The following is a 16,571-nucleotide window of genomic DNA, read 5'->3' on the forward strand; positions in this document are numbered from 1 at the left end:
TACCTTGTACAATTGCAGCAAGACCTCCCTGCATTTATACTCCATCCCCTTCGCGATAAAGGCCAACATTCCATTTGCCTTCTTGATCACCTGCTGCACCTGCAAACTGAGTTTTTGCGATTCATGCACAAGGACCCCCAGGTCCCTCTGCACAGTAGCATGTTGTAATTTTTCACCATTTAAATAATAGTCCATGTTACTATTATTCCTTCCAAAGTGGATAACCTCACACTTGTCAACGTTATACTCCATCTGCCAGATCCTCGCCCACTCACTTAGCCTATCCAAATCTCTCTGCAGACTTTCCGCATCCTCCACGCAATTCGCTTTCCCACTCATCTTTGTGTCATCTGCAAACTTTGTTACCCTACACTCGGTCCCCTCCTCCAGATCGCCTATGTATATGGTAAACAGTTGAGGCCCCAGCACCGATCCCTGCGGCGCGCCACTAGTCACCAACTGCCAACCAGAAAAGCACCCATTTATTCCAACTCTCTGCTTCCTGTTAGATAGCCAATCCTCAATCCATGCTAACACTTTACCCCCAACTCCGTGTACCCCAATCTTCTGCAGCAACCTTTTGTGAGGTACCTTATCGAACGCCTTCTGGAAATCCAAAACACCACATCCACCGGTTCCCCTCTGTCAACCGCACTCGTTACATCTTCATAAAAATCCAGTAAATTCGTCAAACACGACTTTCCCTTCATGAATCCATGCTGCGTCTGCTTGATCGAACCATTTTTTTCCAGGTGTCCTGCTATTTCTTCTTTAATGATGGATTCCAGCAATTTCCCAACTACAGACGTTAAGCTAACCGGCCTGTAGTTACCTGCCTTTTGTCTACCTCCTTTTTTAAACAGTGGCGTCACATTAGCTGTTTTCCAGTCAGCCGGCACTTCCCCAGAGTCCAGTGAATTTTGATAAATTACAACCAACGCATCTGCTATTACTTCTGCCATTTCTTTCAGTACCCTGGGATGCATTCCATCCGGGCCCGGGGACTTGTCTACCTTTAGTCCCATTAGCCTACCAAGCACTACCTCTTTAGTAATGGTAATCGTTTTAAGGACCTCACCCCCTACAGTCCCACGACCGTCAATTTTCGGTAAGCTATTTATGTCCTCTACCCTGAAGACCGAAACAAAAAACTTGTTTAAGGCCTCGGCCATTTCCTCATTTCCCATTATTAAATCCCCCTTCTCATCTTCTAAGGGTCCAACATTTACTTTAGCCACTATTTTCCTTTTTATATATTTGTAAAAACTTTTACTATCAGTTTTTATATGTTGTGCTGGTTTAGTTTCATAATCTATCTTTCCTTTCTTTATCGTTTTCTTAGTAGTTCTTTGTAGTTTTTTAAAGCTTTCCCAATCTTCTAATTCCTCACTAGTTTTGGGCACTGTGTACGCATCAGTTTTTAATTTAATACTCCCCTTTATTTCCTTAGTTATCCACGGCTGGTTATTCCCTTTTGAGGTGGTAACAAGGAATGTCGCGTGAAGGTAGCATGGATTTTAACAAGGTTTTGGACAGGGTCCCACATAGTAGACTAGTCAGGGAAGTAAAAGTCAGTGGGATCTAAGAAAAGTAGTAAGTTGAATCCAAAATTGGCTCTATGGCAGGAAGCAAAAGATAATAATTGACAGGTGTTTTTGTGATTTGGAAGGCTGTTCCCAGTGGGGTTTTGCAGGGCTCACTGCTAGATCTCTTGCTTTTTGTGGCATGATTTATGTATCAATGCTTTAGACTTAAAGGTGGAAAGCATGATTTAAAGATTTGCAAATCTTACAAAGGTTGGCTGTGTGGCTAATGGTGATGAAGAAAACTATAGACTGTAGGAAGATATCAATGGATTGGTTGGGTAGGTAGAAAAGTGGCAAATAGAATTCAATCTGGTGAAGCATTAAGGATGCATTGGAGAGGAAAATCAAGACAAGGAAATGTACAAGAAATCTTAAAAATATAGCAGAATAGACTGCATATCCACAAATATCTGAAGGCATTAGGACCAGGAGGTTTGCTGATTAAGAAGGCATACGGAATAGCTTATTTTATTAACCATGGCATAGAATGTAAAAGCATGAAGATTATGCTAGAAGTTTTGAAACAATAATAAAACCACAGCTGGAGATTCAATTCCGGTTCCCACATTACAGGAAAGATGTGATTGCACTAGGGGATACAGAGGAGATTTGCGAGGATGTTGCTGATGGCTCAGTTGGTAACACACTCACCTCTTGAGTCAGAAGACTGTGAGTTCAAATTCCACTCTAGGACTGGAGCATAAAAATCCAGGCTAATTTTCAGTGCAGTACTGAGAGATTGCTACACTATCGAGGTACCATCTTCCAGATAAAACCTTAAACTGAGGCCTCATCAGTCCTCCCAGATGGTCGTAAAAACTACCATAGCATTATTTTGAAGAAGAACAAGGGGGTTATCTCTGGTGTCCTAGCTGATATTTATCCCTTAGTTAATGTCACAAAAACAACTTATCTGTGCATTATAATTTTTTTATTTGTAGGAGCTGATGTGTGTAAATTTGCTGCCGTGTTTCCTGCATTACAATAGTGACCTGTACTTCAAAAGTATTCCATTGGCTGTAAAGCATTTAGCGACATCTTGAGTTCCTGAAAGGGCCTGTATAAATGCATGTCTGTCTTTTACTTTCTTTCAGGACTGGAAAATTTTAGCTGAGAAAAAAATTGATAGCCTGAGGTTGTTTTCTTTGGAACAGAGGCGATGATTTAACAGGTGTACAAAATTGAGAGATCTAGATGCAATAGATAGGAAGGACATGTTTCCCTTGGCAGAAAGGTCAACAACCAGAGGGCATTGATTTAAAGTCATAGGTAGAAGGATCAAAGGCGAATTCAGAGGAAATTGTTTTCATACAGAAGGTGGTCAGGCCTGGAACTCGCTGCCTGAAAGGTTAAGTAAAGGTAAAAACTCTTATTTCATTTAAAAAGTACTTTAAGTACAATAATTTAAATCCAACAGGCCATTCCCCCCCCCTCCCCCCACTCCCACCAGTCTACTCAATCATCAGTAAAATGATGGAAGGGGTCATCAATAGTGCAATCAAGCAGCACTTGCTTAGCAATAACCTGCTCACTGACAGTTCGGGCCATTAAGCTCCTGACCTCATTGCAGCCTTGGTTCAAACATGAACAAAAGAGTTGAATTCCAGAGGTGAGGTGAAAGTGACTGCCCTTGATATCAAGGCTACATTTGACCGAGTGTGGCATCAATGTGCTCTAACAAAACTGGAGTCAATAGGAATCGGGGAAAACTCTCGGTTTGTTGGAGTCATACCTGGGACATAGGAAAATGGTTGTGGTTATTGGAGGTCATTTATCTTCGGTCCAGGACATCACTGCAGGAATTCCTCAGGGTAGTTCCCAAGGGCATCTTAACTGCTTCATCAATGACATAGTCTTTTTCCCAGGTAAGGGAATTGAAAATTAAAAGACATAAGTTCAAGGTGAGAGGGGAAAGATTTAAAAGGGGACTTGAGGGGCAACTTCTTCACACACAGGATGGAGCATATATGGAATGAGCTGCCGGAGAAAGTGATTGAGGCAGGTTCAACAGCAACATTTAAAAATCATTTCGATAAGTACGTGGATGGGAAAAGATTAGAGGGATATGGGCCAAACGTGGGCAATTTGGACTAGCTGGGAGGGCACCATGGTTGGCATGGACCAGTTGGGCTGAAGGGCCTGTTTCTGTACTGTATTGCTCTATGACCTTCCTTCTACCATAAGGTCAGAATTGGGGATGTACTCTGATGATTGCGCAATGTTCAGCACCATTCGCAACATCTCAGATACTGAAGTAGTCCATGTCCAAGTGCAACAAGACCTGGACAATGTCCAGGCTGACAAGTGGCAAGTAATATTTGCGCCACACAAGTGCGAGGCAATGACCATCTCCAAAATGAGAGAATCTAACCATCACCTCTTTATATTCAATGGCATTACCATCACAGAGTCCCCCACTATCAACGTACCGGGATTCCCATTCACCAGAAACTGAACTGAACCAGCCATATAAATACTGTGGCTAGAAGAGTAGATCAAAGGCTAGGAATCCTGCAGCGCGTAATGCACCCCCTGACTCCCCAAAGCCTGCTCTCAATCCACATGGCACAAGTAAGGAGTGTGATGAAATACTCTGCCATAGAGTTGATAAGTGCAGCTGCAATAACACTCATGAAGCTTGACACCATTCAGAAAAAGGAGCCCACTTGATTGGCATCCCTGCCGCAAACATTCACTGCCTCCGCCACCAAAGTACAGTAGCAGCAGTGTGTACCATTTGCAGGATGCACTACAGGAATTCACCAAGGCTTTTTAGGCACCACCTTCCAAACCCACAACTAATAGCATCTAGACGGATAAGAGCAGAAAATGCATAGGAACACTGCCACCTAGAAGTTCCTCTCCAAGTCTAACATCCAAAGATATGCGGGTTAGGTTGATTGACCATGCTAAATTGACCGTAGTGTCAGGGGGATAAGCAGGGTAAATGTGTGAGGTTACGGGAATAGGGCTTGGGTGGATTTGCAGTCGACACAAACTGAATGGGCCAAATAGCCGCCTTCTGTACTGTAGGGATTCTATGATTCTAAGTCACTCACCATCCTGCCTTGGAACTATATCGCCGTTCCTCCATTGTCGCTGGGTGAAAATCCCAGAACTCCCTTCCTAAGAGCACTGTACTTGAACCACTGCAGTCCATGTGGTGTAAGAAGGCAGCTCACCAGCACCTCTCGAGGGCAACTAGGAATGAGTAATGAATGCTGGCCTAGTCAGCAACACCCACATCCCTTGAATTAATATAAAAAATCTAACAGCTGGAAAATGAGGTTCTTAGGATAGCTCTTTATGGTTAGCAAAGGCATGATGGGCTGAATGGTTTCCTTTCCAATTTGAAGTAAATACATGCTCCAATTTAATCACATTTGAAAAGATCTTACTGCCTTCTCCAGTATTCCTTTGTCATGCATTTGATAAAAATACTTATATTTCTAAGTATCAGCTTGGCTCATTATTAACACCCTCATTTAAGTGACAAGTCCCGAACACTTCAGTATAGTATATTCTTTTTTGTTCTGTAATTTTCCCCATGCTTCTATAAAAAAATCACTCCTTCAACAATGTAGCACATTCTATATACTGAAGAGTTCGGGACTTGAATCCAGAACTCTGTCACTAAGGTGACACTGTTAATAATGAGCCAAGCTGATACTTAGAAACATAAGTATTTTTATCAACTGCATGACAAAGAAATATTGGAGAAGGCAGTAAAATCTTTTAAAATGTGATGAAAATGGAGCACGTATTTATTTCAAATTAACAGGCTGTCTCAGTAATTCAGCCTATCCATAACACATGTTCATCAATAATTATTTTTCTGGAGCTTTTTTAGAACTCATTACTTCATAGTGATCTGAAATAGTTATGAATTTTCATTGTTTGAAAGTAGAGTTTCAAAAGCTTTTGTTATTTGTTTCTGTAATTTGCCAAAATTATCTTTGTTGATCTGAAAATTTACTTAATATCATGTTATCGTTTGATTAATGTTAAAAATATTGAAGCTTTTGTAAAACTTAAAATCGTAAAACAATTTTTCTTTGGTTGGAATATTTTTTGATTATTCTCAGATTTCGGATTTTATGTTTACGCTGATAGTGGGATATATTTTGAAACTGCAGCTTTTTAAAAATATAGTTGTTCTTGGGATGTGGGCAATACTGACCAATATTTATTATGGATCCCTAGTTGCCTTCAAAATGTGATGGTGGGACATCTTGAATTGCTGCAGTCAGTGTGATTATTTTCCCACAATGGCATTCGCTTTCATAACCATTTAGTAATTGTTAGTATATCTTTTTTCCCCTTTTTCTTTTCTTGTCTTTACTTCGACTGCGGCTCCAAAAAAAAATCATCAAACGTGCAAAAACAAATACATACTGATTCCTATGTTGCCTAAACTACAGTGGCTGTAAGTTAATGTGGACCAGCCTGTTTGACTTTGATTATATTTGAATAATCCATGATGCAAGCTGTTCCATTTTATTTATTCATAGTGTGCAGAGGTTGAAAATAACTGGGTCATATCTGCCTTGTTAGCTTTGTGACTGTTATGAAAAGAGAAGAAAAATTCTATCAGAATGTGCATAAAATGTATCTGTCATAGAAAACAAAGAGTGAAATTTCAAACATACATGCCTAGTACCTTTCTGACTTTACAAGCAAAGCACTAAACAGCAGATTGTACAAATGATGGTGGCTGTGCTATAGAGTGATACTTTTCCTTTGAATACTTTTGGTTTAAAGCAGTTTTTTGCCCATATTTTTCCCCTTCCATTCTTTCTTTCTCTCCTAAAGACAATGATTAGAAAGAACAAGGATATAGACAGTCATCTGGTGTTATTTCCAATTACTATTTCTTATTTGCGAACTTAGACAGTGGACATTTACTATAATTGGGGCTTTTTCCTAATACTTGTTCATGTGTTCAAAGCTAGACCTTAAGCACACAGGAGTTCCTTATGAACTGAAACCTATGTCCTTATTTAATGTATTGTACATGGTTAGCACATGCAGATTTAGCAATTAACTCCTAACTGCTGTAAATGGTTTATTGAACTGTATATGATAACACACTGCCAGATCAGTGCTAAACACAAAACTGCTTGGTTTGACTGGTTTAAAAATGAAATATGCAGAAGTAAGACACCTAGCAAGACAAACTGTAAAATGCTTAACAATGACAAAAAAATACAAGCGATTATTGTGAGCTACATACTAGTCTGTTGTCAGCCAGTGGTGCTCCTTTTAGAAGTCTTCGACTTTTCTCTTTGATAGACCTTTTAAAATGAGATGTTGCACATGGATAACATAAATTCCAGCTTGTCCAAAGAATTTGCCACTCTATGCCATCTTTAATCCCAGTGTCTGCCACCTTTGAAATGAGCCCTGTTTCTTAAACCTTGGTTCTACTTTAATAGATATACAACTATTATACAACTGTGTTATATGGATAATTGCAATGTGTACACTATAGCAGTGTTATTCATTGTATTATCCCTGGATTAATAGAAATTGTTTTGCATTACGTGGTTATGATGCTAAAGACAATTCAACCTTTAAAATGACTTTTTGAATGGGAGTTCCTTTACTTTAAAGTATACAGTCCAGATAATGTTCTTATAGAAAACATAGAAACCCTACAGTGCAGAAGGAGGCCATTCAGTCCATCGAGCCTGCAGCGACAACAACCCCACCCAGGCCCTATCCCCATAACCCCATACATTTACCCTGCTAATCCCCCTGACACTCGAGGGCAATTTACCATGGCCAACCTAACCTGCACATCTTTGGACTGTGGGAGGAAACCGGAGCACCCGGAGGAAACCCACGCAGACACAGGAAGAACATGCAAACTCCACACAGTCACTCGAGGCCAGAATTGAACCTGGATCCCTGGCGCTGTGAGGCAGCAGTGCTAACCACTGTGTCACAGTGGCATTCTGTGCTTGTTTGTCACTGGGTATGAATCCTTGTGTTCCTCACAAGACCATTTTAGAAAAACTATCAGCGCAAGAATTGTAGCTGTTCAGGAGAAAACCCATCACCACTTCCCATTGGTAAATTCGATGCAGAGAAAATGGGGCTTTGCTTGCATCACCTACATGCTGTAAACAAACAAAACAAAATTATACACGATTCCATGTACTGTTGACACAGAAGGCTTTTCTTTTTATTGTTACTTTGGATTTCTCTATCTACCTGGCTGAGGACAATTCACACAGAAAAGTTTCATAGAATCATAGAAACCCTACAGTGCAGAAGGAGGCCATTGGGCCCATCGAGTCTGCACCGACCACAATCCCACCCAGGCCCTACCCCCACATATTTACCTGCTAATCCCTCTAACCTACGCATTTTAGGATTCTAAGGGGCAATTTTTAACCTGGCCAATCAACCTAACCCGCACATCTTTGGACCAGTTTATTGTGCCTTTCTTTTGTATTTCCATAGAATGGTTACAGGGTGAAGGTGGCCATTCAGCCTATCATGTCTGCGCTGGCCGAGTGCCACTCCACTGTGTTTTCCCCATAGTCATGCAATTTTTTCCTTTTCAGATAGTGATCCAATTCCTTTTGGAATACTCATCTGACCCTGCCTCCTCCACACTTTCAAGCAGTGCAGACCAGATCCTAACCGCTCGTTTTATGGAAAAGTTTTTCCTCATGTCACCATAACTTCTTTTTCCAATCACCTTAAATCTGTGCCCTCTTCTTGACCCTTCTAACAATGGGAACAGTGTCCAGATCCCTCATGATTTTGAAAACCTCGATCAAATTTCTTCTCAACTTCCTCTTCAAGGAGACCAACCTCTTGCCTCACAGCGCCAGGTTCGATTCCCGGCTTGGGTCACTGCCTGTGTGGAGTTTGCACATTCTTCTCATGTCTGCATGGGTTTCCTCCGGGTGCTCCATTTTCCTCCCACAGTCCAAAAGACATGCGGGTTAGGTGCATTGGCCATGCTAAATTCTCCCTCAGTGTACACGAATAGACGCTGGAGTGTGGCGACAAGGGGATTTTCACAGTAACTTCATTGCAGTGTTAATGTAAGCCTACTTGTGACTAATAAATAAATAAACTTTAAACTCAACTTTTTCAATCTTCCGACATAACTGAAGATCCTCATATCTGGAATCATTCTCATGATTCTGTTTCACACCCTCTCTAATGCCTTTTCATCCTTCCTAAAATGAGATACCCAGAACCGAATGCAGTATACCAGTTGAGGCCTAGGGAAGCAATAACCTAAGCAACCAGTAGAGTGACCTTAGCAGCACTGTGGAGCAAAGCGCTCCAATTGGTGTGATCAATGCCCGGCAATTTCAGCCCAATGCATTCAATGTAACCGAATAGGATGCTTTAGAAAGCTGTTCAAAACCAAAACATTAAAAGACACACAAGATCCCTTGAGGGTACACAAGATCAAGGCAGCACACCAAGGAGGACTCATGATCAGGCTTCTTGGGTGAAGATTTTAGTTCTGGAACGCAGACATCTCGGTTAATGACCATCTTGCAACCTTTAAATTGGACACCGTTGGCGTCCTATCGGACAAAGCTCCATGGTTAATGCTACAAACAACAGACATGGGCCTGGACGAATCTAGCTTCCAGTCATAGGCATGATTCTGGAAACATTAAGGTATGGTGGCAAACAAATCTTAGAGCTGATGTCATTCGTAATCAGTCTTCTCTCTTGAGAAATGCCTGTAAGACCCTGAATCTCCTCAAAATAGCAGAAGATTTCAAGACTATCACTGCCATAAATTATACAGGACTGCAAGTTCCTAAGAGTTCCAACAAGAAAGATTCTCTCAGCTGGGACTTCTTGAATTGTCTTCTCCCTTTGCAGAGCAGATTTGTGCAATTGCTAGACAGGTGCCAGAAGCCTCTTATTGATCAGACCAGTTAATCAGTCAGATGGTTACCACAACACCTTGAGTAGATGACAGTTTGGAGAGGAACCAGCAATGAGAAAAGCCTCAAGCTCTGGCTCCTACACCAGTTGAAGAGAGAAACTCTGAGATCACCCAGCACACATTGCAATCCCCAGCTGGCACAACAGTGCCATTGATGTTGCTGGAACTGGGTAGCAGCCATTCATTGACAATAGCACACCATACAACCGAACATAAAGGTGATCTAAGGAGCACTCCCACATGGGAACAACCATCCTCCATCCCAGCCTGCATCATGCCATGCCACACAAAGGAAGAGTATAAAAGAAACACAATAGAGAAGAACCCAGAGTTTGTCTGCCCCCTAAGCAGCAGGATAAACCAACTGCCATCTATCACTACAATTGGAGAATCAACAAAATTCAATGTCTAAGAATGGAAAAAGAAGATGAAAAGGCATTGTGATGCCAGAACAACTTGAACAAAATTCAACAAAGTTTACCTGCTGCGACAGAACCGATCACTCCTCTGAGAATGAGATATGGAAGGCTTATAATGCCTCCAAACTACCTGAACCCTATGAACTCAGAGACTGGAGGAGAGGGGGAGAGATGGGGTGGTAGTAACGATGTACATGAGGTAAACTGGGATAACTTGTAAATATGTTGGAAAAATACTTTGGGGAAGGTGTAGTATAACGGTCTGGCACATAAATGGTTATTGTGGGATTGAGTACAGTACCACTAATGCAGTGATGTAAGAGGATACATGGCAAGCATTGGGGATCAGTGTCATATTGGACAAAGCCATGTGTAGAAGCAAGCATGGAAACAGCTTCTAGCTTGGTCCTTTATTGTATCTATGTATTTACTTTTGAATGGTTAATAAATACTTACTGTTGAACTACCTAAGACTGCAAATATCTTAAGAGCTACTAAACTACGTCCAATATCTTACAACTGTATCCATGTTGCTACTGTCCATTTTATTCCATGAGCTCAGAAATCTGTTGTTTGGCTCTTTATCAAATATTTTTTGGAAGTGCATGTGTACCATACCAACAGCATTACCCTCATCAATACTCTCTGTTTATTCATTAAAAAACTCCAGCAAGCTTCACTCCAGCAAGCTTCACACAGGTGAGGTCCCAGAGGACTGGAGGATAGCAAATGTGGTCCGTTATTTAAGAAGGGTAGCAAGGATAACCCGGGTAATTATAGGTCGGTGAGCTTGACATCCGTGGTAGGGAAGTTGTTGGAGAAGATTCTTAGAGATAGGATATATGCGCATTTAGAACTGAATAATCTCATTAGCGATAGACAGCATGGTTTTGTACGAGGGAGGTCATGCCTCACAAATTTGGTTGAGTTTTTTGAGGAGGTGACAAAAACGTTTGACAAGGGAAGGGCCGTGGATGTCGTCTATATGGATTTTAGTAAAGCGTTTGACAAGGTCCCTCATGGCAGGCTGGTGCAAAAGGTTAAATCTCACGGGATAAAAGGTAAGCTAGCTAGATGGGTGGAGAACTGGCTTAGCCATAGAAGTCAGAGGGTAGCAGTGGAGGGATCTTTTTCCGGTTGGAGGTCTGTGACTAGTGGTGTTCCGCAGGGCTCTGTACTGGGACCTCTGCTGTTTGTGATATATATAAATGATTCGGAGGAAGATGTAGCTGGTGTGATCAGTAAGTTTGCGGATGACACGAAGATTGCTGGAGTTGCGGATAGTGATTGAACATTGTCAGAGAATTCAGCAGGATATAGATAGGCTGGAACATTGGGTGGAGAAATGGCAGATGGAATTTAATCCAGATAAATGCGAAGTGATGCATTTCGGTAGATCTAATGTAAGGGGGAGCTATACAATAAATGGCAGAACCATCAGGAGTATAGACACACAGAGGGACCTGGGTGTACAAGTCCACAGATCCTTAAAGGTGGCAGCACAGGTGGAGAGGGTGGTGAAGAAGGCATATGGCATACTTCCCTTTATTGGACAGGGCATAGAATATAAAAGTTGGCATATGATGTTGCAGCTGTTTAGAACGATGGTTAGGCCACATTTGGAATACTGCGTCCAGTTCTGGTCGCCACACTACCAGAAGGACGTGGAGACTTTGGAGAGAGTACAGAGAAGGTTTACCACGATGTTGCCTGGTATGGAGAGTCTTAGCTATGAGGAGAGATTGGGTAAACTGGGGCTGTTCTCCCTGGAAAGATGGAGGATGAGGGGCGACCTAATAGAGGGGTATAAAATTATGAAGGGCATAGATAGAGTGAACAGTGGGAAGCTTTTTCCCAGGTTGGAGGTGATGAACACAAGGGGTCACGGGTTCAAGGTGAGAGGGGGCAATGTTCAACACAGATGTCAGGGACGTATTTTACACAGAGGGTGGTGGGGGCCTGGAATGCACTGCCAAGCAAGGTGATTGAGGCGGACACGCTGGGATCGTTTAAGACTTATCTAGATAACCACATGAACAGACTGGGAATAGAGGGATACAAAAGAATGGTCTAGTGGGCACATAAGCGGCGCAGGCTTGGAGGGCTGAAGGGCCTGTTCCTGTCCTGTTTTGTTCTTTGTACCAATGAGGTTAAACCAACTGGCCTGTAGTTGCTGGGCTTGTCATTACACCCTTCTTTGAACAGCAGTGTAACATTTGAAAATTTAGTCTTCTAACACCACCTCTGAGACTAAGGGAGATTGGAAAATTATGGTCTATGCCTCCGCATTTTCCACACACTCTTCAGGAATAATCTCTTTTTGCCCTGGTGCCATATCAACTTATGGTACAGAAAGCCTATCCAATACCATCACCATATCAATTTAAAAACCCATCCAGAGTGTGCATTACCTCCTCTTTCAGCATGACCTAGGGCAGCATTTTCTTCCTTAGTAAAGACAGATGCAAAGCATTAATTTAATAATTCAGCCATACCCTCTCCCTCCCTGCATAAATCCCCTTTTTAGGTTCCTAAATGGTGCTATTACTTCTCTTGCCACCCTTTTACTATTTATAGACCTATAAAAGATTTTGAATTATCTTTTATGTTAACCACTATTCTCTTCTCATATTCTCTCTTTACTTCTCTTATTTGCTTTTCAAATCGCCCCTGAATCTTCCATATTCGGCCTAGTTCACAATTCTATTTCCCACCTGATATCTGTCATAAGCACACTTTTTTCTGCTTTATCTTATCTTTGTCTCTTTTATCATTCTGGGGAGCTCTGGCTTTGTTTGCCCTACATTTTCCCTTCGTGCGAATATACCTTGACTGTACTTTTGTTGAGAACCTCGCTGATGTTAAATGCATGGGTATCCCAAAACCCATAAGGGTAACTTGGAACAACGGTTCTTAGTGATGTACATTTTCAATTTGGTGTAATGTGAGAAAACATATGCAAACTAGGGAGGAACAGTCCAGTCGTTTTATGACCAATTAATAAAGAATGTCTGTGCAGCCAATATTCTTGGCACCTTGGTATCCTTCTCTAGTGTTACCTCCTGGTTTCCACACCCCAGCCAAATTAGTTTAAACCCTCCCCAAAAACAATAATAAATCATCCCACAAGGAAATTTGGGTCTGGCTTTGTTTAGGTTTAAAGTTTATTTATTATTGTCACAAGTAAGGCTTACATTAACACTGCAATGAAGTTATTGTGAAATTCCCCTAGTCACCACATTCCTTGGAACCTTCCTGGGCTCTACATGTCCCATCTCCCCCAGAACTTACACCAATAATCTTCCATCATCCCACCTGCACCATCTCTCCAGCCATTCATTCATCTGATGTATCTTCCTGTTTCTAAACTCACTAGTGCGTGATACATTTGAGGTCATGCTTGTTAGTTTCCTACATAGCTCCCTAAATTCTGACTGCAGGACCACATCCTGCCTTTTGCCTATATCATTAGTATCATTATGGGCTCCAACTGCTGGTCACCCCTCATGGTGTTCCAGAGCTGTTCAGTGACCTCCTTTAACTTGGTATTAGGGAGGTAACCTACTATCTTTGTTTCATGTTGCGATCAGCAGTGCCTGCCTGGTCCCCTAAATACGAATCACCTATCATTATTGCTTTTTTTCAGTCTTAAGGTCCCTTTCAGCCATATGTTTTTATTTATCTTTGTAACATAATTATTAACCAATTATCTCAACTTAAAATTTTAAAGAGTATCAGATTTACACTTGGTACTTAATTTGGATGCACTGTTTCCATTTCAAAATTACTGTGCTGGGGACACTTTAGTATTACCTCTCCTTCCAGGTACAATTGCCAAAAATCAGTATCTTCATGTGCACTACTATAGTTGGATATATCCTTATTAGGAAAATTATATTTCACATTGACTAATATTTTGTTTGACTTGGTATGTGTGGATACATCCTAAGACACTGTTAACAAACTTAAACAGTCTTCCTATTTCTTCTATTCAAATGAAGATAGTCTTGCTTGAATGTAAATTCTCATTTTAATTTCAGAAAACTATATAAACGCTATGCCTTCCTTCGCTGCGATGATGAGAAGGAACAATTCCTTTATCACCTTCTTTCATTCAATGCAGTGGATTACTTCTGCTTTACTAATGTCTTTACAACGATCAGTAAGTACCTGTTGATGTGCCAAGAATGACTGATTCGTAAATTGGAACCTCTCGGACTTAATAGTATTACAACTGTAGAAAATATTTGCACTTTTCTGTCAATATACTTATTTGTATTTTATTTACTTGATGTACATTAAGTTTGGGATTGATAAAACATTAATATACAGCTCGGGGCTTCCCAAACTGTGGGTCATGACCCTCAGTGTGGTCGCAAGACGAGATTTTGAGGTTGCACTTTCCAAGGCAGCAATGGCTGCCATGGAATGCAGACTGACTGTGACGAGGCCCCTTCAAATCCTTGCATTTTTCTGTTTTTGAGTGTAACCTGATAGACTGTTCTCTGAGATCTGATTGCTGCAAAAAAAGGCCTATAAAAAGGTAGATGTTGATTTGTTTGGAGGAACATTGCCTTTTCATCAATAGCCCTAATTCTCAACTTCTGTTCCCCCTACCCCACGAGTCAAGAACCAGAGTCCCTCTTCAACTCAAAAACTCCCCTCTCCTCCCCTGCTCAACAGCTCTCTTGCCCCCCAAAATTTTCACTTTGGAGTCTCACAAAGTCTGAGGCATTAGGGTCACATCAGGAAAAGGTTTGGGAAGCGCTAATGTCGCTACTGCATCATTTTAATGTTTCTAAATCTATTCAGCTTGTCAGATCTGCGATTTTTAAACAAAATACAATGCTGTATGTTTGTGGGCGAAGAAAATTATATTTGGAGGGAAAAAGTCATCCTCATTGAATTTTGACAAATACTTTACATAAATTACATTGAAATGTAGATTTGTAATCACTTACTAAAACCACTTGTATTGTACCATGTTGTACCTAGAATTTCCACAATGAATTCTGTTCTACTTAACAAAAGTCTTTGTTCAACAATAGAACTAACCTTTCGTTCAATATTAATTATCTGTAAAAGAAACTCCGAAATATTAAAATCACAGATATTTCCAAATCAACCCTATAAATTGATAGTCTGATAACTCACTTTAATTTTACATTAGAAGAAAAAGAATCATCGCATAAACAAAAGTAGAAATGCTGAAAACATTCAGTCGATCAGACAGCATTGGTGAGGAGGACAGACTGGTTGATGTTTTGGGTGATGACTCTTGCTCAAAATTGGGAGACAACATTGATGAACACATTTAAAATCAGAATGAATGCAAGTGTGAGGGAAATCATATCCACACACACATATTATGTACAAGCAGCTTTAATGTGGAAAACTGTTCCATAGTCCTTCAGAGAATCATAATCAGACAAAAAGATTAACACTAAGACCAATATATTAGGGAGAGAGACTAAAAGTTTGTCAAATAGATGGATTTAAAATGAGTCTTGAAGGATGAAAGAGAATTGGAGGGACTTGCAGGTTTAGACAGTGAATTCCAGAATTTAGGGTCCAGACCACGAAAGGCTTGGCAGCTAACAGTGAGGCAAATGCAGTGAGAAGATGCATTTGAAATCAAGAATTCTGATTTATCTGAGGGTTGCAGGGCTGAAAGAGGTTACAGAGATGGTGAGGTGAAAATTAATGAGCATAAAGAAATAAAATGACCTGTTGAGTGCTAAAGTGGCAAACAGAAGATGCTTAAAGAGAATGCATAGTGTCAGCTGTGGCTCAGTTGACAGTACTCTCACCTCTGAATTAGAAGTTGTGGGTTCAAGATTTGCACCAGGACTTCAGCCGAGGCCAACATTCCTGTCCAGTAGTGGGCATGATATTGTATTTTGGATTAAACATTAAACCAAATGGTTCGGCGCAGACAAGAAGGGCCAAAAGGCCTGTTTCTGAGCTGTAATGTTCTATGGTTCTATGGTTTCTATGGTTCAAGGAAAGTGCAAAGCGCTTTGAGATGTTGTGGAATTGTGAGAAGTGCTATATTTTTTAAAAATAGTTTTATTGAAGGTATTTCATTTTTTACAAATAACGCAACAAACTCTCAAAAAATGGCACAGTACAGCAAAATCATTTTCAAACAAGTACATCTAGGAAGAAACAGAAAAAAATTGGATTATTCATTGTACCCAGTGCCTCACATTGTACAAATAATGAAAGTCAGGGGATTAGCAGGTTAAATAAGTGGGGTTATGGGAATAGGGCCTGGGTAGGATTGTGGTCGGTGCAGACTCAATGGGCCGAATGGCCTCCTTCTGCACTGTAGGGATCCTATGATTCTATGAAAGGATATATTGAGGGATGGGGAACATCAGGATAACAGGATGCTGACACAATTGACTCCGGTGCACAACCAAACTCTCAGGATAACGGAGCTTCAGAACTTACAGAAAGCAAATCTTTAAAGTGACTCATGCCATTGCTTATCCAACCATTAAAAAATACAGGATATTAGCACAGGTAAGATGTAAATGTAAGGATTTTCCTGTCACACTTGGGCGTGCACCAAAGAATATTTCCTTCATCTCCAGCCATTCTTTCATGGGGTGTGGACGTCACTGGCAA

General features: G+C 40.9%; 1 protein-coding gene across 6 annotated transcripts in view; it reads left to right on the forward strand.

The window, feature by feature from the left end:
* The window catches only part of dennd5a (DENN/MADD domain containing 5A), a 263,959-nt gene that overhangs the window by 226,640 nt on the left and 20,748 nt on the right, over positions 1-16,571 (forward strand). For all 6 annotated transcript variants that reach the window (XM_078220715.1, XM_078220711.1, XM_078220712.1 and 3 more), the window contains one exon: positions 13,979-14,100. In XM_078220715.1, the coding sequence (XP_078076841.1) occupies positions 13,979-14,100 (122 nt within the window). The remainder of the gene's footprint in view (positions 1-13,978; positions 14,101-16,571) is intronic.

Source organism: Mustelus asterias, chromosome 9, assembly GCF_964213995.1.
Source record: "Mustelus asterias chromosome 9, sMusAst1.hap1.1, whole genome shotgun sequence".
Lineage (NCBI taxonomy): Eukaryota > Metazoa > Chordata > Chondrichthyes > Carcharhiniformes > Triakidae > Mustelus > Mustelus asterias.